General features: G+C 47.7%; 1 protein-coding gene across 1 annotated transcript in view; it reads left to right on the top strand.

Annotated features, from left to right (window-relative positions):
* Window positions 1-21,564, top strand: part of LOC129507913 (immunoglobulin omega chain-like) — a 35,690-nt gene extending 14,126 nt beyond the window's left edge. The window contains exons 5-6 of the mRNA XM_055322722.1: window positions 19,792-19,812; window positions 21,154-21,564. Of these exons, the coding sequence (XP_055178697.1) occupies window positions 19,792-19,812; window positions 21,154-21,473 (341 nt within the window). The 3' untranslated portion in view covers window positions 21,474-21,564. The remainder of the gene's footprint in view (window positions 1-19,791; window positions 19,813-21,153) is intronic.
* The last annotated feature ends 238 nt before the right edge of the window (window positions 21,565-21,802 follow it).

Here is a 21,802-nt window from a genome sequence, read left to right on the forward strand (position 1 = left end):
CGCGATCCTGGAGACCTGGGATCGAGTCCCACGTCGGGCTCCCGGTGCATGGAGCCTGCTTCTCCCTCTGCCTATGTCTCTGCCTCTCTCTCTCTCTGTGTGTGTGACTATCATAAATAATAAATAAAAATAAAAAAAATAATTACCACTCTAAGTTTGGTTAACTACCATCACCAGACATAGTTACAGTTCTTTTGCTTGTGATGAGAACTTTTAAGATCTACTCTCTTAACTTTCAAATATATATAATACACTATTGTTAACTAGAGTTCCCATGTTGTACGTTACATCCCCAGGATTTCTTACTCTTATGACTGGAAGTTTGTACCTTTTGACCACCTTCATCCATCTTGGCCAGTCCCCACCCCTTTATTTTCCCTTAATGGATGGACAAGAACTTTATTTCTTCATTTAACAAACATTGAGGGGGTGTCAGCCGATAGGCACATCCAGCACTGGGGACACAGTAAGCAGTACTTCTTCCCTCGGGAATCTCACATTTTGGTGGAAGGAGACAAAATCTGAACAACTAAGCAAATACCTCCACCATAAGGTTGGGACAGAGGGTTGTGGGAGTGCTGTCCTGGTCAGGGGCAGGACAGGCCTTTCTGGGGGTGACACCTTAGCGGTAGCTGCTGGGGGGGAGGGTGTGATCCAGGCAAGCAAGGGGTTGACCGAACCGGGCAGTGGGGGCATCCGGTGCAGGTGATCTCGGGTAGAAGGGCACTCTGGATGTTCTGTGAATGTTCTCCGGACAGCCACATCAGGAGTACTGGAAATGGGAGGAACGAGGTGCCCGAGGGGCAGGCTGAAGGCTCAGAAGCCATTGTAAAGATTTTGGCCTTTTCCCTGAATGAATGGGAAGGTTGCCACAAGGGAATTTGATTTGGTTGGTTTTACTTTTAAAGCTCAAATTCCATTTCTTTTTAAAATTGAGATTGTGGGATGCCTGGGTGGCTCAGCATCTGAGCATCTGGCTTCGGCTCAGGGTGTGATCCCAAGTCTGGGGATCAAATCCCACACTGGGCTCCCTGTAAGGAGCCCACTTCTCCCTCTGCCTGTATCAGTCTCTCTCTCTCTCTCTGTATCTCTCATGAATGAATAAATAAATCTTTAAAAAAATAAAATAAAATAGAGATTGTGCTTCGGTTGAAGGTACTACCTATATGAATCAGGTGGTGGTCAAACCTAGGAGAGAACCTCTGGGGTGCAAGAAAGGGCAGGCGTCAGACAGAGGGGCCGGCACAACCTGAGATACCTCCCTACACAACATGCATGTGTCAGGGTTGTGTGTTCTAGTGGTTTCTGATATAAATATTTTTAAGAGCTTTGCTCAGCCTCTGTATCTTGGAGAAATCTTACTTCCCACCGTAACACAGATGTTTTTTTCTAAGGCTTTCCCTTGGGTATTGTGTTTTGGGTTATTTACAAGTCAAACCAAGGCTTGGCCATGGTTGACCTCTATTCCAGGCAGTAAGCTGGGGTCTCATCTTCCCAGTGGTGCTGGGAGGGCCAGGAGTGACGGCCTAGGGCTTGGTCTGCTGACTAGGGCTGGTCTTGCTGACTCTACCCTGGTCACTGTGGGTCCCCTAGAGCCACTCCTATGACCCCAGGCAGCCTCTGGGGGAGTCAGCTCAAGCTGTCTCAGGGCCACCACAGGTGAGGATTAAAGGGAGCACAGACCCCTACAGAGTTGAGCAAGCCAAGGCAGGAGCTCAGAAAGGCTCCTTCAAGGGAGTGGAGGGTGCAGTGGTGAGGCACAGGACAGGACAAAGGAAAGGCCTGAACCTTGGTTTGGTCTACTCATCTTAAGCTTCTGGAAACAATGCCTGGCATTCACATTTTGAGTGAATAAGTGACCATCACTTCAAACTGTAGCACTCATCCAAAACAACCAGCCCCACTTCCCAGGGGCTGACCTTCTGGCTGGACACACAGGAGCCTGGTGAGCAACTATGGTTCCACCTCCTGGGGCTGAGAAGTCTGGGCCATCCCCTGAGTCTCTCCCCTTCTTATCTTCCATGTCATCATCCTCACATGCTCGGCCTGATGCCCCAGCCCTCCTTCCTTCCTGTCTCTTGGAAATACCCCCAGATCCTTCTCCCTCCCCTCTTAATATTAAATTATATTCTCTGTGTGCCTCAACTCAGCCATAAAATTTGTTTATGGTGGATTTTCATATATACAGATGGAAAATTTAGATAGTGAAATTATAGATCTTCTTTTATACTTTACAATTATTAATGGAAAATTGCATTCAGACAAAACTTTATCCCATCCCTGACTCTTATGTTCTTCTTGACCTTGACCTTTATATTACTCAGGATTCTCCAGAAAAACAAAACCAATAGGAGATAGAGACGGTTGGATAGACAGACAGAGCAATATCTAGAGATTTATTATAAGGTATTGGCTCATATGACCATGGAGGCTGAGAAGTCCTACCATCTGCTACCTGCAAGCTGGAAGCCCCACAGACTGGTCGTGTAGTTCAAAGGCCCAAGAGCTAGATTGTGTGGGAGGGGGATGGTGTAGATTCTAGTCCAAATCTGAAGACTTGGGGACCAGGAGCACCCAGGGTAGCGGAAGATCAATGTCCCAGCTCAAGCAAGCAGGATGGGGGACAGCAGTTCCAACATTATTCTGCCTTTTTGTTCTATTCAGGCCCTCACTGGATTGGATGACGCCATTCACATTGCCCATCCACAAGGAGGACAAGACGTGGACACTGGCCATCTGCTTTACTCAGCTGACCAATTCATATGCTAACCTCTTTAAGAAACACCTTCATAGGCATGCCTGGGTGGCTCAGTGGTTGAGCGTCTGCCTTTGGCTCAAGTCAGGATCCCAAGGTCCTGGGATCAAGGGTGGGCTCCTGGCAGGGAGCCTGCTTCTCCCTTTGCCTGTGTTTCTGCCTATTTCTATGTATCTCTCATGAATAAATAAAATCCTAAAAAAAAAAAAAAACACAAAACATTTTCATAGACACATAGACACATCCAGAAAAAAATGTTGAAATCTGATATCTGGGTATATCAAGGCCCAGGGAAGTTGACACATAAAATGAACCATCATGCTTTCCTTTGCTCTTTCTCTTATACTAATGGAGGCATCTGATCCTGGAAACCCCGGGATCAAGTCCCACATCGGGCTTCCTGCATGGAGCCTGCTTCTCCCTCTGCCTCTCTCTCTCTCTCTCTCTCTCTCTCTCTCTCATGAATAAATAAAATAAATGAAATATTTAAAAAAGAAACAGAATGAATGGAGGCATCCAGCAGCCATCTTTGGGGATGTCTCCATTCTCATTCAGGCGATGGTAAATCTAGGACAGAGTAGAAAGTAAATACTCTTGTGCAGTTAAATGTAATTTCTTAAGTATTCTTAAATATTTTTTACTGTGGTAAAATACATGTGGAATAAAATCTACAATTTTAATCATTTTTAAAAGTGGACATTTCAGGGGATCCCTGGGTGGCTCAGCGGTTGAGCACCTGCCTTCGGCCCAGGGCGTGATCCTAGAGTCCCAGGATCGAGTCCCGCGTCGGGCTCCCTGCATAGAACCTGCTTCTCCCTCTGCCTGTGTCTCTGCCTCTTTCTCTCTTTCTGTGTCTCTCATGAATAAATCTTAAAAAAAAAAAAAAGTGAACATTTCAGTGGCATTAAGCACATTCACACTATTGTGCAGCTGTTGACACCATCCATCTCCAGAATGTTTTCACTTTCCCAGACTGAAACTCTGTCCCCATCCGACAACAACTCTTTGTTCCCCCTCCCCAGCCCCTGGCAGCTTTGATTCTACTCTTTGTCTCTATGGATTTGCCTATTCTAGGGACCTCACATAACCGGAGTTGCATTTGTCCTTTTGTGTCTGGCTTGCCTCATTAGCATAATGTTCTCAAGGTCTGTCTATGTTGTAGCAGGTGTCAGGATTTCTTACCTTTTTACGGCTGAATAATGCCCCATTGTTTATTCATATGTCGATGGACACTTCGGTTTTTTCTACCTTTTGACTGTTGAAAATACTGCAGCTATAAACATAAGTGTACACATATGTCCTTGAGATCTTAGTTTTCATTCTTTTGGTTATACACCCAGAAGTGGGGTTACTTGATTATATGGTAATTCTATTTTTAATTTTTTTTGAGGATCCTCCATACCATGTTCCAGAGCAGCTGCACCATTTTACCTTCCCACCAAGTGCACAAGAGTTCTGGTTTCTCCACATTGTCACCCACATTTGTACTTTTCTGTTCTTTTAATAATAATCATCACAGTGGGTGTGAAGTGGCTTCTCATTATGGTTTTGGTTTTCTTTCACTAATAGGGAGTGATTTTGAACATTTTTTTTTCATGTAGGAGTTTGTCATTTGTATATCTTTGGGGAAATGGCTGTTTAAATCCTTAACTCACTTTTTAAATGGGTTGGGTTTTTTTTTTAAGTAAATTTTATTAATTTATTTTAGAGAGCGCAAGAGCATGTGCATGAGTGGAGGGAGGGGCAGAGAGAGAGAGAGAGAGAGAGACTCTCAAGCAAACTCCCCACTGAGTGCAGAGCCCCACACGAGGCTTGATCCCAGGACCCTGAGATCATGAACTGAGCAGAATCAAGAGTCGGATGCTCAACCAACTGTGCCACTCAGGCGCCCCCAGGTTGGGTTTTTTATTTTGAGTTGTCAAAGTTCTTTCTACATTCTGGATACGAATCCTGTATCATATATTTGATTTGCAAATATTTTCTTCCATTCTGTGTATTGCCTTTTCACTTGCAATTGTGTCTTTTGACTCATATAAGTTTTACATTTGATGTAGTCTGATTTGTCTATCTTTTGTTATCTGTACCTTTGGTATAATATCCAAGGCATCATTGCCCACAAGTTTTGGTATGTTGTGTTTTTATTTCTATTCATCTTAAATATTTTCTAATTTCTTTTGTGATTTCTTCTTTTGCCCATTGACTATTTAGGAGCATGTCCAATTTCCACATATTTGTGAATTCCTCAAATTTGCTTCTATAATTGTTTCCTTTTTTTTCTAAGATTTTATTTATTTATTTATTTGAGAGAGAGCATAAGCGGGGGGAGGGGCAGAGGGAGAGGAAGAAACAGGCTCCTGCTGAGCAGGGACCTGACATGGGGCTCCATCCCAGGACCCTGAGATCATGACCTGACCTGAGCCAAAGGCAGATGCTTAACTGACTGAGCTGCCCAGGTGCCCATTATGATTGCTTTTTTATTTCAGTCCTTTGTGGTTAGAGAATATACTTTGTATTATTTCAATCCTTTTAAATTTAGTAAGACTTGTTTTATCACCTACCACAGAGTCTATTCTGGGGAATGGTCCATGTGCACTTGAGAAGAATGTGTGCACCACTATTGTTGGGTGGATGGACTGTTCCAGAAATGTCTACTGCCTTTTGTTGGCTTACAACATTGTTCAGATCCTCTATTTCCTTGTTGATCTTCTTTCTAGTTTTCCCATGTACTATTGAAAGTAGAGTATTGGAAGCTGAGACTAATATAACACTGTATGCTATGCACTGGAATTAAAACTTAAAAATTTAGTAAAATTAACAAAACAAAAGATCACCAATGAATCCAGAATGAAAACTTTCGATAAACAGCCAGATAAGAAAAAAGAGGGGATCCCTGGGTGGTGCAGCGGTTTGGCGCCTGCCTTTGGCCCAGGGCGCGATCCTGGAGACCCGGGATCGAATCCCACATCGGGCTCCCAGTGCATGGAGCCTGCTTCTCCCTCTGCCTATTCTCTGCCTCTCTCTCTCTCTCTCTCTCTGTGACTATCATAAAAAAAAAAATTTAAAAAAATTAAAAAAAAAGAAAAAAGAAAGAAAGAACTAAACTGGAGTATCAGAGTCTCCAACCACTATTACTGAATGGAGGAATCTGAACAAATCCTGAATATGGTTTCTGATACTTGGGATCAGATCAAGAGTGGGGGAGGGCACGAGAGGCAAATAGTTCACCCTCCCAAAGGAAAAAAAAAAAAAAAAAGATAAGCTCAGGATGACGTTAGTGTACCTTAACATCACTCACTCAAAATGAAAAATATGAAAAAGAGTTAAAATTTAAGGAAAATACTACAGTCCTCTGCAAGCCTCTTGTCCCGGCTCCCTGAGGCTTCCCCCCTCACCACAGGGCTAAGGCATCACGGTCTGGATGCCCGAAGTGGGTGAGCGGGGGTTCTAGCTGGACTCTCTGGAATGCAGCTGAAGCGATGGAGCTGGAAGGGTGATTGTCCTTACAGGCCAACCACAGCCCTTCCCTCCACTCAGGGCCTACGTTCCAACTGGGACGTGTGGAAATACCCCTCAAATGAGCACTGACTTCTCATTTCCTGCCATCTCAGTAGATGAGCACACCAAGAGGCATCGGCTTCCCAATGTTCTGTCCTCCGACCATCCAGATCGTTCTCCGCTTCAGCTCAACAGATGTCAGATCTGTCCCCCAGAGTCCCCTCTCTGGCCACAGGTGACCACCGCTGACTTCTAACACCTATTGGGCAAGCGCAAGCACCATTCAACAAGGCTGCCAGCGGTACAGAGTCCCATCTTGTTACTCCAAGTGTGGCCCCAGGGCTGGCTGCCACCCCCACCCCACCACCTGGAAGCCTGTAAATGAAATAAAAATAAAAAATAAAAAGCCACGTTTCCAGGGCCACCCCAGATCTGCTGGATGTGAGTCCACATTTTCACAAGGTCCCTGGCATTCTTCACACATCGAAGTCCGAGAAAGCAAGTCCTTAGGCCTCGTCATCTGGTTCAACCTCACCCAGCAGGACCCAAAGTCCTCTCCCCGGGGCCAGGCTGTCGCTGCCCTCTCTTAGTTTCCTGGACCCATGAACTACCTCTCTGAGCTTTGCTGGGTGGGGAAACAGACAGGCATTTGACATCACTGGTGGCCATCCTTTGTCCATTAAAATGGCCAGGACAGGTGGGTGAGCAGGACTGGCTTTGTCTCCTGTGAGTCTGTTTCAAGCAAAGCTTAAATACCTGGAATGCCTGGATCCAGTCCAGGGAAGGGGTGGGGGCAGACCTGGGTGGGCCAGAGCTGCCACTGCACCAGCTGAGAAAGCCCAGCCCAGTCCTCAAGAGTCCCCAGGATGCAGTCACACCTGGATTTTCAAACTCAGCCACCACGGGAGGATGTAGTCTGTGGCAGGGCAGCTAGGGTCACTGAGTTTCAGTACAGCCCCTCCTTCTCCCTGAGACCTGGGCCTATCCCAGGTGAAGCCATAGCTTCTGAACCCGGGGCAGGGGGTGAGTGTCACACCCACATGGGGACCTGGGGGCGGGGGCACCTTCCACTTGGACCCCTGAGACAGACCCTGGCCCAGCTTCAAAGGTGCAGGAAGCCCGGGGTCAGAGGCAGCAGTGGGCCAAGCATTACAATAGGAAAAGCTGGACTAAATCAGGGGCCTCCCAAGGGCAGCCCCTGTCCCCTGCCTGACGAGCCACCAGGACTACCAGGACCACAGCTCCAGGACACACTGGGATACAGAGGGCCTAAAACAAAGGGTGGTTTCAAACATGAACTCCAGGTCAGTAACCGTGAAGGGCAGGGTAGATTTGACAACTAGCTTCTGCTGGTGCGCAGCCGAACCAGTGTGCTGCTAGATCGCATTTTCCCCAAGTTTTCCCATCAAAACTCACAGTAAGAAAGGCGTGTCCCATCGTCATCCAAGCACATCTATGTATTTCAATAACTGAAGCAAAATCCCATGAACCGTCACCAACCTGCCCCTTGCACAGGACGCTCTCCTTTCTCCTGTCTGCTCTAGGCTACCCCGCTTTTGCAAAATGCTAGTTGCGACCCACTGAACCACTGTCACAACCCTCTGAGTTACAACACAAACGTTGAAAAGTGACAGGTGAGGGATCCCTGGGTGGCGCAGCGGTTTGGCGACTGCCTTTGGCCCAGGGCGCGATCCTGGAGACCCAGGATCGAATCCCACGTCGGGCTCCCGGTGCATGGAGCCTGCTTCTCCCTCTGCCTGTGACTCTGCCTCTCTGTCTCTCTCTGTGTGACTATCATAAATAAATAAAATCTTTAAAAAAAAAAAAAAAGAAAGAAAGAAAAGTGACAGGTGATATATAAGTAGGGTTTCATTTATTTTTTGATAGCCGGTGATTTTTCCTCAGCCACACCAGACGGACCAGCTGGGGAAAACACTAACAATAGCAATAAGAAATGGGATCATCACAGCCACCCTCCATATGTGCTGTGCTTGCAGCACTTCTCCGTTTCAAGAGCACATTCAGGGACCCCTGGGTGGCTCCGTTGGTTAAGTGCTGGACTTTTGGCTTCGGCTCAGGTCATGATCCCCTGGTGATGAGATCGAGCCCCATGTCAGGTTCCACATTCAGCAGGGAGTCTGCTTCAGATTCTCTCTCTCTCTCTCTCTGCCCCTCCAACCCCAGAAAAATAAAGAAATAAAATAAAATCTGTAAAAAGCATGTTCAAAGGACAAATGCTATATGACTCCACGTATATGAGGTTCCTAGAGTAGTCAGATTCACTGAGCCGGGAGGCAGGACGGGGGTGCCGGGAGCTGGGGGAGGAGGAATGGGGAGTTACAGTGTTTTAAGGGGACAAGGTTTCAGTCTAGGAAGATGAACAAGTTCTGGAGGGGGATGCTGGTGAGGTTTGCACAATAGTGTGAATGTGCTTAACACCTCTGAAATGGCTAAGATGCAAATGTCATTTTATGTATATTTTACCACGATTTTTTAAAAAAATGTGGACAAAAAAGCACTTTCACATCCGTCATCTCCCAACTTGGACCTCACCATGGGCCTGAACTTGAGCAGAGCAGCCTTGCTACCAGCAGCATCACCCCACAGAGCCAGGCCCTCGCCACCCCGTGCAGGTGCCCATCCCCCCTGCACCGCCACTGCCCACCCCACACCAAAGCATGAGGTTCCTGGGCAGACAGTTCATGGGCATTTGGGGGAGAGGGAAAGGGGACTCATGGAAGCCATGATTGTGCATTGTGCCAACACTATGCTCATGATCATGACCTCCGGATAAAACCTATGAGGGTGAGTGTGTGTGTGAGTGTGTGTGTGTGTATGTGTGTGAGAGAGAGAGAGTGAGAGACAGAGAAAGAGAGAGAGAGATGACACCCCTGACATACGGAACATGGTGCATTAAACACTATTTTTACAATTGTATCATGATTCCTGAACTTGAACATCGGCTTCCTGCTAAACTACACCTGTTTCCTCTCCTGTCACCGCCCCAGGCTGGTGGTAGCCCCAGCCCCAGCCCCAGCCCCAGCCCACTAAACGCAGGCGGCTTCTGCTCCACTGGCATTTCACTGCCCTCCATGGCCTCTCCTGCCCCAGGGGAGATGCTCCACACACCCCGAGAAGGAAGGCAGGAGCAGGTGTGCCCACCCGGGGCCCCAAGGGCAAGACCAGGCTTGCAGCTGTGGGGAGAGACGGTTGAGCCCTGGATGCCGACCACCACAGGGCAGTTGGCCAATGGTCCGCTGGGAGGGCCTCCAGGAGTGACAGCCTTGGAGAGAGGGGGCACCCTTGCAGAGGGGCCACTTAGGCCAGGGGACACTGGGGGAGCCACTGCCAGCAAGAAGACCCAGGGTCCCTACTGACTCTTCCAGGGGGCGCAAGCCTGCGGGTCCTGAGCCCCCAAGGGCGAATGAGGCCGGGGACAGGTCAGGTGGGCGCTCAGGCGCCCTGGGGGCAGAGCCTGGGTCCGAAGCCCGGCTTGCCCCTGCTGCTGCTGGGCCTGGCTGTGGGTGCCCACGGCCGGCTGCCCCCCACGACAGCAGCGCCACCGGGCAGCGCCCCAGGCCCTAGAGCCCCAGGAGGAAGCAGCTCTCGGAGCCTGTGGGACAGGTAAGGGACCGAGGCCCAGGGGAGGGGGGGAGGCTGGCAGCGAGGAGGGGCAGCCGCGACAGACACCTGCTTCCTTCAAAGCGCTGACATTTCATCCAGGGTGCATCAGTTTGTGTTAAGTTTTTGCAGTATTGTATCAAAATGCTATTTATCGCGATTACTGAGTTTTTTGGCACCCAGGCCTAGCACCTCACTCCCCAGGCTGGACCCCCGGGAGGGAAGAAACAGGAGGCAGGGGCAGGATGAGGCGAGGGTGGGTTGTGGGTGCGGGGCTTGCCCTGGGCCCGGCCGCCTCCTCCCCGGAGCCGAGAGTGCAGGCTCCAGCTGGGGGGGGACTTCCCCGCTGTCCCAGGGTCCCGGGACCCCCAGCCAAGGCCTCTTCCTATGACTGAGCCCACCCAGGGTGCAAGCGCCTCTGTGGGAGAGGCTCCTGTGAGGGTCTAGGCGGCCACCGTCTGTCCCCACTGGCTGGGTGACCCCAGCCCGCTCCTCTCTGTGAAGTCCCTGGACATCTGGGTCCCCATAATGAGGACAGCCAATCACTGTAGGGGCGGGACCTCCCTCAGCGGCCTGTGGTCCCCGTGTTAGAGATGAGGATAGAGGTCCTGAGAGCTGAGGATCAGAGTCCTAGGTCTTGGAACAAAAAGAGGCCGCAAGGGGCTGTGCCCTCCATCCCCCCAAGACAGGCAGGTGCCCAGGCGAAGCCTGGAGAATGTTATCGTTGTGAAAACAAGGAAGGAAAAACCACTCAGGAAACCGATCACCGGGCGCCCCGGTGGCTCAGCGGCTGAGCGCCTGCCTTCGGCTCAGGTCGTGACCTCGGGGTCCTGGGATGGAGTCCCGCATGGGGCCCCCTTCGTGGAGCCTGTTTCTCCCTCTGCCTCTGCCTCTCTCTGTGTGTCTCATGAATAAACAAATAAAGTCTTTAAAAAGAAAAAAAAAACAGTCACGTGAGTGGCAGCAGGGAACTGCGTCTGTGAGAGGAGCATTAAGGGGGGGCCGGGGGTGCGGGCGCTGTGGGCGATGGGAGGGCCGACCCCAGCCGGCCTGGCCATCCAGCCACCAGCATCGCTGTTGTCAGCTTGTACTGTTTCCAGCACCCGCCGATGGCAGGAAAAATTGGCTTTTGCACCACGCATGGAGCTGTTGCCACTTATGCGCGTCCCTATTCTCACTGCTTCTTTGCCCCGCTGAGGCCCTGCTCTCCCCCCCCCCCACACACACACACACGCAGGACCAGTGGGTGTAGAGAGGGTGGGCGTGAACCACGGGGGTCACGAGCAGTCTTGAGGACAGACCCTAAGACCCTTTCTGGAGCAGCAAGGTGGGGGTGGGGGGGACATGACCAAGCTGGTCTTACAGATAGAGGGGTGCTGGCCGGTGATGGGGTGTCTCCGGGCACAGGGAGCAGGAGGCTGCGTGGAGAGTGAGGGGCACAGGTGCAGCAGGGATTGGGGCCGGGATGGGGAGGGGGCGGCAGACCTCGGAGGCTTTCTGCACCTGTGCCCTCCCCCCCGCCCCCGCGCCCCAGGTACGTGAGGGACTTAAGTAAGGGACTCTCAGAGTCAGAATTGCATCTTGGGAAAATGGCTTCGGATTTTTTGATGGAGGATTAGAGCTGCAAAGAGGGGTCTGTCCACACAGCGACCAAGATCACCTGTGAAAGTGGCAAGTGAATTCAAGGTCATGGTACCAGAGGGTTGATGGAGGAAGACTGGGCACTCTCATGGATGGTCAGTGTGAGGCGAAATTCTTGGAACAAATAACACCATCTGTCAAGATTCATAAAAATCTAGGGGGGTCCCTGGGTGGCTCAGCGGTTTAGCACCTGCCTTCGGCCCAGGGCGTGATCCTGGAGACCCGGGATCGAGTCCCGCATCGGGCTCCCTGCATGGGGCCTGCTTCTCCCTCTGCCTGTGTCTCTTTCCATCCCCACCCCAGTTTCTGTGTCCCTTTTGTAATTATTCCCTTTCTCTGCCCCAACCATGGCAACCACTGATCTCGCTGCCCTATACTTTTGCCTTTTTCCAGAATATCATATAAATGGAATAGTGCAGTGTGTAACCTTTTTTGGAAGTTAAACTTTTTAGGGTTTTTTTTTAAGATTTTTTTTTTTAATTTGAGAGAGAGTGTGCTCACAAGTGGGGGAGAGTGGCAGACAGAAGGAGAGGGAGAAGCAGACTCCCCACTGAGCAGGGAGCCCCATGCGGGGCTCAATCCTGGGACCCTGAGATCATGACCTAAACTGAAGGCAGACGCTTAACAGACTGAACCCCCCAGGCGCCCCTTATTTTGAAATCACTGTAGATTCACATGTAGTTAAAAGTCACCTGTGGGGCAACCCGGGTGGCTCAGGTGTTTAGCGCCGCCTTCAGCCCAGGGTGTGATCCTGGAGACCCGGGATGGAGTCCCATGTTGGGCTCCCTGCATGGAGCCTGCTTCTCCCTCTGCCTGTGTCTCTGCCTCTTTCTCTCTCTCCTCTCTGTGTTGCTCAAATAAATAAAATCTTAAAAAAAAAAAAAGTCATCTGTGCCCTTCACCTGGTTTCCCCCAATGGTAATGTCTTGTAAAACTATGATAAAATATCACAACCAGGACACTGACTTCGAAATCGTTAAGGTACAGAACACTTCTCCCACTGCAGATTCCTCGTCTTGCCCCGGTCATGCCACCCCCACTTCCCTCCTTTCCAGGCCCCTTCCTTACCACCTGGCGACGACTAATTTGATCTTCATTTCTAATTTTGTCATTTCAAGATTGGTCTATAAATGGGATTACATCATGCGCGACATTTGGTGTTTAGAGTTTTTCAGCCAGCATAATTTTCTGGGTGAACAGAATCTTTTGAATCTGCCTTCTTTAGCTCAACATAACACCTTTGCAATTCGCCCAGGTTATCCCATTTATCAGTAGCTTGTTCCCTCCCGTTGCTGAGAAGGCTCCATGCTTCAAAGTGTGATATTTTGTTTAGCCGTTCACCAGTACGGTGTTGAACGGAAGAGGCAAAAATAGGCACCCATGTCTTGTTCCTGACCTTGAGGGGAAATCGTTCCACATTCCGCCAGTGAATATGCTGTTCACTGTGGAGTTTTCATAGATGGTCTTTTTAAATTTTTTTTAATTTATTTGATAGTCACAGAGAGAGAGAGAGAGAGGCAGAGACACAGGCAGAGGGAGAAGCAGGCTCCATGCACCGGGAGCCCGACGTGGGATTCGATCCCGGGTCTCCAGGATCGTGCCCTGGGCCAAAGGCAGGCGCCAAACCACTGCGCCACCCAGGGATCCCCATAGATGGTCTTTATAAAGTGGAAGAAGTTCCCTTCTACTCCACGTTTTTAAAGTTTTTTTGTCATGAGATTGTGCTGGATTTTGTCAAATATTTATTATTTTTCTGCATCAATTGAGATGGTCACGTGACTATCATCCCTCATTCTATTATTGATTTTCTTAAGTTGAACCACCCTTGCATTCCTGGGATAAATCCCTCTTACTGTGTGATTCTTTTAATATGCTGTTGGATTCACTTTTCTAGTGTTTTGTTGAGCATTTTTGCATCTGTATTCATAAGGGTTAGTAGTTTGTAGTTTTCTTACAATGTCTTTGTTTGCCTTTGATATCAGGGTAATTCTGGCCCTCAAAGAATGAGCTAGGGAGTGTTCCTTTCTTTTCTATTTTTCGGAAGAACTTGTGAAGGATTGGTGTTAAATTTTCTCTAAATATTTAGTTTAGGGGTGCCTGGGCAGCTCAGTTGGTTAAGCATTTGACTCTTAGTTTCAGCTCAGGTCATGATCTCAGGGTCATGGGATCAAGCTCCATGTCAGGCTGGGGGCTTAGCACAGAGTCGGCTTGAGATTCTCTCTTGGGAATCCCTGGATGGCTCAGAGGTTTAGCGCTGCCTTTGGCCCAGGGCATGATCCTGGAGTCCTGGGATCGAGTCCCATGTCAGGCTCCCTGCATGGAGCCTGCTTCTCCCTCTGCCTGTGTCTCTGTCTCTGTCTCTCTCTGTGTCTCTTATGAATAAATAAATAAAATCTAAAAAAAAAAAAAAAAGATTCTCTCTCTCTCCCTTTCCCTCTGACCCTCCTCCTGCTCATGTGCAGGCTCAATAAATAAATAAGTAAGTAAGTAACTATTTGGTACATACCTACAGGCATACAAAAAAATATTTGGTTTTCTGGTGAAGCCATCTGGTCCTGGACTTTTCTTTGTGGGAATGGATTTTGATTATCATTTTAATCTCTTTAGTTGTTATAGGCCTATTCAGGTTTTCTTTCTTTTTTCTTTCTTTCTTTTCTTTCTTTCTTTTTTTTTTTTTTTTAGTCAGTTTGGGTTGTTTGTGTCTTTCTGGGAATTTGTTCATTTCATCTAGGTTATCTGATTTGTTGGCATTCAGTTGTTCATGTTATTTCCTTACAATCCTTTTCATTTTACATGGTGTGTAGTAATGTCCCAACTTTCAGTCCTGACTTTAGTAATTTGAATCTTCTCTGTTTTGTATTTGTCGGTAATGGTTTCTCAAAGCTGCTAAATTTCACAGAATCAGTTTTTTGGGTTTACTGGTTCTCCCTATCTCTAATTCATTTATTTCTACCCTAATTACTATTATTTCCTTCCTTCTGCTAGCTTTGGAATTAACTTGTTCATTTTCTATTTCCTTAGAGTTCAGTTATGGGTTTGAAATCTTTCTTCTTTTTTAATAGAAGCATTTTTATAGTCATAACTTTTCCTTAGAGCACCTGTGTCACTGAATCCATAGGTTTCAGTGTGCTAGGTTTTCATTTTCATTCATCTCAAAGTATTTTTTCATTTCACCAGTAGTTTCTTCTTTGATCCATTGATGACTTAAGACTGTATTGTTTAATTTCTACATATTGTTTAATTTTCCAGTCTTCCTCCTGTTGTTGACTGGTAGTTTCATCCCACATGGTCAGAGAAGATTGCAAAATTTCAGTATATTTTAATTTGAGCCTTGTTTTGTGACTTTTTAAATAAGATTTTTAAAAAGTAATCTCTGCACCCAGCATGGGGCTCGAGCTCACAACCCCAAGACCAAGAGTTGCACGCCCCATGGACTGAGCCAGCCAGGTGCCTGGAGCCTTGTTTTGTGACTTAACAAATGGTATATCTTGAAGAATGTTTCATGGGCTCTTTTTTTTTAATTTTTATTTTTATTTATGATACAGAGAGAGAGAGAGAGAGGCAGAGACATAGGCAGAGGGAGAAGCAGGCTCCATGCACCGGGAGCCCGATGTGGGATTCGATCCCGGGTCTCCAGGATCGCGCCCTGGGCCAAAGGCAGGCGCCAAACCGCTGCGCCACCCAGGGATCCCTGTTTCATGGGCTCTTGAAAAGAATTTTTTTTCCGCTGTCGTTGGGTGGAGTATCCTATATATGCCTGTTAGGTCTACTTGTTTTATAGTGTTATTATGAGCAAAATAAAATATTAAAAAATTAAGTCCTCTATTTCCTCATTGAACTTTGGTGTAATTTTTCCACATATTATTGAAAGTGGGGTATTGAAGTCTCCAAATATTATATTAGGACTTCTCTCTCCCTCCAATTCTGCCAATGTTTGCTTACATATCTTAAGACTGTTGTTAGGGTCTTTCCGTTTATGATTGCTATATATTCTTGATGGATTAACCCTTTCAACAATACATAATTTTTTTGGACTCTGGTAATAATTTTTCACTGAAAATCTATTTTGTCTCGTATTAGTAGAGCCACCCAGCTCTCTTTTGGTTGCTATCTATCCGCATGGAATCTCTTTTTCCATGCTTTCCCTTTCAATCTTTATATACCTTTGGATTGGATTGAAAGTGACTCTCCTACAGACAACATATAGTTGGATCTTGTAGAGTTCTTTTTATCCATTTTGACAGGTTCTGCCTTTTAATTGGAGTTTAATCCTTTACATGTAATTACTAATATTGAAAGACTGACTTTTGCCATTTTGCTATGTGTTTTCTTTCTGACATCTTTTTTTTCTCAATTTTCCTGTTACGGGGATCCCTGGGTGGCGCAGCGGTTTGGCGCCTGCCTTTGGCCCAGGGCACGATCCTGGAGACCCGGGATCGAATCCCACATCGGGCTTCCGGTGCATGGAGCCTGCTTCTCCCTCTGCCTGTGTCTCTGCCTCTCTCTCTCTCTCTGTGACTATCATAAATAAATTTTAAAAAATTAAAAAAAAATTGAAAAAAAAAATTTCCTGTTACAGCCTTCTTTTTTTAATCAATTTTTTATTCCCTTGTCATTTCCTTTCCGGTATATGCTTTTGGTATTTTCCAAGTGGCTACCTTGGAGACTACGACTAACACCTTCAATTTATAACAACTGTGTTAGTTTGCTAGGGCTGCTATAATCAAGTAGCCACAGCCTGGCAAGTTTAAACAACAGAAATTCATTTTTTCACAATTATGGAAGCTAGAAGTCTGTTATTAAGGTCTCACTTGGGTTTCTTTCTTGTGGATGGCCACCATCTCCTTGTGTCTTCACATGATCATCCCTCAGTATGTATCTGTGTCCCAGTCACCTCTTCTTATAAGGATACCAGTTATGTTGAATTAGGGCCCACTCTTATAAGCTTATTTTAAGTTAATTACCTCTTTAAAACTCTATATCCAAATAGTCATATTGTGACTTCAACATATGAATATATTAGGACTTCAACATATGCATTTGGGGGCATTCAGTTCAGCCTATAACAACAAACTAGTTTGAATTAATCAACTTTATGTCGATAATATGTAAACACTGTGCTCCCATACCTCTCTGTTCCTCCCTCTTTACCTTGTTATTGTTACAAATGCTATTTCATTGTGTGTCTATTAACATAGATTTTATAATTGTTGTAAGCATATGTCTTTCAAGTCACATGGGGGAAAAGTAGTTAAAATCCAAAAATAGGGACGCCTGGGTGGCTCAGTGGTTGAGCGTCTGCCTTTGGCTCAGGGCGTGATCTCAGAGTCCTGTAATCAAGTCCCACATCGGGCTCCCGGCATGGAGCCTGCTTCTCCCTCTGCCTGTGTCTCTGCCTCTGTGTGTGTGTGTGTGTGTGTGTGTCTCTCATGAATAAATAAATAAAATATTTAAAAAAATAAATAAATATAAAAAATAAAACCCAAAAATATAACAATACTGGATTTTATATATATATATCCATTTAGTTGCTCTTATCAGTGTTCTTTATTCTTCATACAGCTTTGGGTTGCTATCCATTGTCCCCATTCTCTTCTCTCCCAAGCGCTGGAAAACACCATTCTACTTCCTGTTTTTATGACTTTGACTCCTGTAAATACCCCATGTAAGTGGAATCATGTGGTATTTGTGAACCAACAGTACACAAGGGTTCCAATTTCCTCACATCCTTACCAACACTTGTTTTCTAGAGTGTTTTTTTAATGGTAGCCATCCCGATGAGTAGGAAGTGGCATCCCATGGTACCTTAATGGTCTTAATTCGCATTTACTTAATGATTAGTAATACTGAGCATCTTTCATGTGCTTATTGGCCATTTGTATATCTTCTTTAGAAAAATGCCTGTTCAAGTCCTTTGCCCATTTTTTAAAAGATTATTTATTTATTTATTTATTTGATAGGGAGAGAGAGAACAAACAAGGGGAGGTGTCAGGCAGAGGGGAGAGGGAGAATTAGGCTCCCTGCTCTGCCTAATGCTTGGCTTGATCCCAAGACTCTGGGATTGTGTCCTGAGCTAAAGGCAGATGCTTAACCAACTAAGCCACCCAGGCACCCCTCTTTGAATTGGATTGTTTGGGGGTTTTTGTTGAGTTTAGGAGCTCATATATATTCTGGATATTAACCTTTTATTACATGCGTAATTCACAAATTTTCTTTTCATTCTGTGGGTTGCCTTTTTACCCTGTGGATAGCATCTTCTTGATATACAACATTTTGAAATTTTCATGAAATCCATCTTGTCTAGTTTTTCTTTTGTTGCCTGTGCCTTCAGCCTCATATCCAAGAAATCATTATCAATCCAAAGTTATAAAGCTTATTTATTTATTTATTTATTTATTTATTTATTTATTTATTTATTTAAGAGAGAGAGAGAGAGAGCAAGCGCACAAGTAGGGAGAGCTGCAGGCAAAGAGAGAGGGAGAACCAGGCTTCCTGCCAATCAGGAGCTGGATGTGGGGCTTGATCCCAGGATCCTGAGATCATGACCTGAGCCGAAAGCAGACACTTAAATGAGTCACCCAGGTGCCCCAGTTTTAAAGCTTTTGTCCTATGTTTCTTCTAAGAGTTTCATCGTTTTAACTCTTATATTTACATCTTACATCCATTTTGAATTAACTTTTGTTTATGATGCTAGGTAAGAGCCCAACTTCATTCTTCTGCATATGAATATCCACATTTCCCAACACCATTTGTTGAAAAGACTGTCCTTTCCCCACTGAATGGTCTTGGCACCCTTGTCAAAAATCATTTGATTATATGTGTAAGAATTTATTTCTGGGCTCTCTTTTCTATTCCATTGGTCTGTATTTATGCTGATACCATACTGTCTTGATTATTGTAGCTTTATAGTAAGTTTCGAAGCCTTGTAGTGTCATTCCTCCAACTTTGTTCTTTCCTTTCAATATTGTGTTAGCTATTCTGAGTTCTTTGCTCCTCTATATAAACTTTAGAATCAGTTTGCCAATATCCACAAAATACTTTGCTGGGACTTTGGGATGCATTGAATCTATAGATCTGGCCTGAGGGTTGGATAGTGAGAGCACTCACGGTCACGTGTGACGAGATATGATAAGAGCTGGATTGGGGGAAAGGTGGTCAGTCTAATTTGGACATGGTGAATTTGAGATTCCTGTTGGACATGCAACTGGAAATGGTCAATAGGCAATTTAGGGAGAGCCAAGGAGCAGGTTTGGAGCTGAAATAGACTCGAACCTCACCAAATGGGCAGGAGTGGGAATTCACAATCTAGGAAGATGGCAAAGAAGGACCCAGGGTGCGAGTCTGGGAGTCAGCTGCTATGCATGGGCAGGGGTGAAAGGGAAGTCAGAGGAGGATAATGGAGGGTCTCAGGTGCCAACAGGAAGAGAGTCACTAAAAACAGAAGCTGACTCTATGTTGCATCCTGTAAAGACATAATGTACAACAGGAACTGGGGAATTGCCTAGGAAGAGGACCCTGTTGGCTCTGATCTGAGAGCTTTCAGAGAGAGATGGAGATGCAAATCAGGGAGGCCCGCCATGTGCCAGCATGTGAAACAGTGTCTGGAGCTACTGTTGGATGGATAGACAGGTGGGTGGGTGGATGGATGGATGAACGCATAGACAGTTGGATAGGCAGGTGGACAGAAAATAGTGGTCTGAGAGGTCAAAGGAAGCTTCATCAAAGAGGTAGGACTGAACTGTGTCTTGATGTGTAGAGAACAAGTGGGAGGTCTTCACACGAAAGCACTACGAGTTAGGAATGACCCAGTCCCAGACCAGTAAGTCCAGGGAGGAAGCCACCTGGCTGGATGATGGGACATTGTAGGAGAGGGATCCTCAGAAGCCCTATATAAGGAGACATCAGGAAGGTCTGAGCCAGTTAAGGACTTGCTGTGCCATACCACATGACAGGATGAGGCACCAAGGGATTTACTGAACACCTACTCCATGCAGTATCACTGTCAGCACTGAGGAATAAGAGGTGACCAGGGTAGCCTTGGAAAAGGGAGAAAGATACTAGACATGAGTGGAATCTGCCTCAATCTGGGGGCTGGGCCTGGGGACACCTCTGGGCTGTGGGCTCATCCTCTAGGAGCTTGGCTGCCCAGCCCCACCTGCTACAATCCTCTGCCCATCACAGGTTCCTGTTCTGGCCTGGCCCCCATGGGGCAGGCCCCAGGTGCTGGCCCGGTGGGTTTTGGCCTGAAACTCAGTCACCCTGGTTTGTGTTCAGTGAAGGAATCCAGCTCACCGTCCTAGGTAAGTGGTTCTCACCATGTTTCTCAACCTGTCCCACCCCTTTGTTGTCTCAGGAAAGTTATTTTTATTTGGGGGCTCCTTCTTGTCTGCCCTCCCAGCCTTAAGGACTGACTGCTAGCAGATTTGTGGGATCTGGGGGAAGTAGAGTGGTCTCAGGGAAACCAGCAAGAAGGACCCCAATGGTACAAGCATTTACCTTTAGAATCTGATTGTTGAATGTGTCCAGATTCCAGGGGCCTAGGCTGGGGGGAGTGATCCAAAAATGGGGACTCCTTACCTTCTAGGGCAGACACCTGTGTGGGGTCTAAGGCTGGTTCTGACTAGGGGCACTGGGGCAGCCTTAGAGAGAGTCCCTTGGGGTCTTGGCTGAGGGCTTGATGTCCACCCAGGCCATGGCCACACGGGAGGATGGGGTCATGGCTGGGGCTGTGACCTCAGCCTTTGGACACACAGAGGACACACACGCAGCCTCAGAGGAGGTCATGGAGAGACACAGGGCAATATGGTTTGCTCTAGGCTTGAGTGCTCAGGGCCTTTGCTAGGCTATGAGGACACAGGGACAGAGACACGAGTGATGCAGGACAAGATGACCAGAACCACAGCTCTCCCAGGATGTTGGTCAAAAGGAGCAGTTCCCATGGGTCAGAATCTTATCTGTCCCTGGTGCCCCATACCCCCAGGCCCCAGGTGTCCCACCTTCCTCAGAGGGTATTTTAAACTCAGGAGATGACAAAGTGGGGAGTGGCTGGGGGCTCAGAGCTACACAGCTGCCGCTTAAAGTCAGGAGTCATTAGAGGTGCTCAGGTGGCCGTGGGGCCACCGTGCCTGTCATCTGAGGGGAGTAGCCCCAAGAGGGCAGCAGAGGTGAAGGGTTCTGTGGTAGAGGCAGGAGGGATAGGGAGGATGGCAGGGCCTTGGGGTGTTCAGTCTTCCCAGGAGGCAGGGTCAGAGTCCCCTTTGAGGGGGACAGGGGGCTCCATGCCCACCGGGCACGAGGCCTCCATACGTGCCATCGGGGTGGTCCTGACAAGCTGGGTAGGGGACTCCAGGTCATAGGAGAAACACTGGGATCCAGAAGAATGAGGTTAAACAGGGGCCAGATGCTGGGCTGAGGAGGAAACTGAGGCTGCAGATGCGCGTCTCACACATCGGAGAGGTGACCTGGAAGGGCTGCTGGGAGCACGGGGGCTGCCTGCTGTCCTGGTTTGGGGAGGAATGGAGGGCCCCCTGGGTGACCAAGCGTGGCCACCGTGGGAACAGCCACAGAGGCTGTGGACAGGGGAAGGGCGCCCAACACCCGGACTCTCCCTGCAGCTCTTGCCCTCTCCTCGGGGCCCACAGGTCAGCCCAAGGCCTCCCCCTTGGTCACGCTCTTCCTGCCACTTTCGGGGGAGCTCGGCGCCGACAAGGCCACCCTGGTGTGCCTCATCAGCGACTTCTACCCCAGCGGCGTGACGGTGGCCTGGAAGGCAGACGGCAGCCCCGTCACCCAGGGCGTGGAGACCACCAAGCCCTCCAAGCAGAGCAACAACAAGTACGCGGCCAGCAGCTACCTGAGCCTGACGCCTGACAAGTGGAAATCCCACAGCAGCTTCAGCTGCCTGGTCACGCACGAGGGGAGCACCGTGGAGAAGAAGGTGGCCCCCGCAGAGTGCTCTTAGGTTCCCCATGCCCCCCACCCACCTAAGGGGGCCTGGAGCCTCAGGACCTCCAGGAGGATCTTGCCTCCCATCTGGGTCATCCCGCCCTTCTCCCCGCACCCAGGCAACACTCAATAAAGTGTCCTTCCTTCAATCAGAAATCGCGCTCTCTGCTCATTTGGGTTCAACACTTAGTGTCCTGAACTCAACCATCCTCAAATGTGAACATGATTCTTTCCCCCCTGTGGGAAAGGAGTCTGCAGAAGGCATTGTCACATTTTTTGAGGGGTGGTTTTACTCTTACCCAGAATTTCCCGAGAATATTCCAGAACAGGAAATACCAACAGCAG

This window comes from Nyctereutes procyonoides, unplaced genomic scaffold (assembly GCF_905146905.1).
Source record: "Nyctereutes procyonoides isolate TBG_1078 unplaced genomic scaffold, NYPRO_anot_genome, whole genome shotgun sequence".
NCBI lineage: Eukaryota > Metazoa > Chordata > Mammalia > Carnivora > Canidae > Nyctereutes > Nyctereutes procyonoides.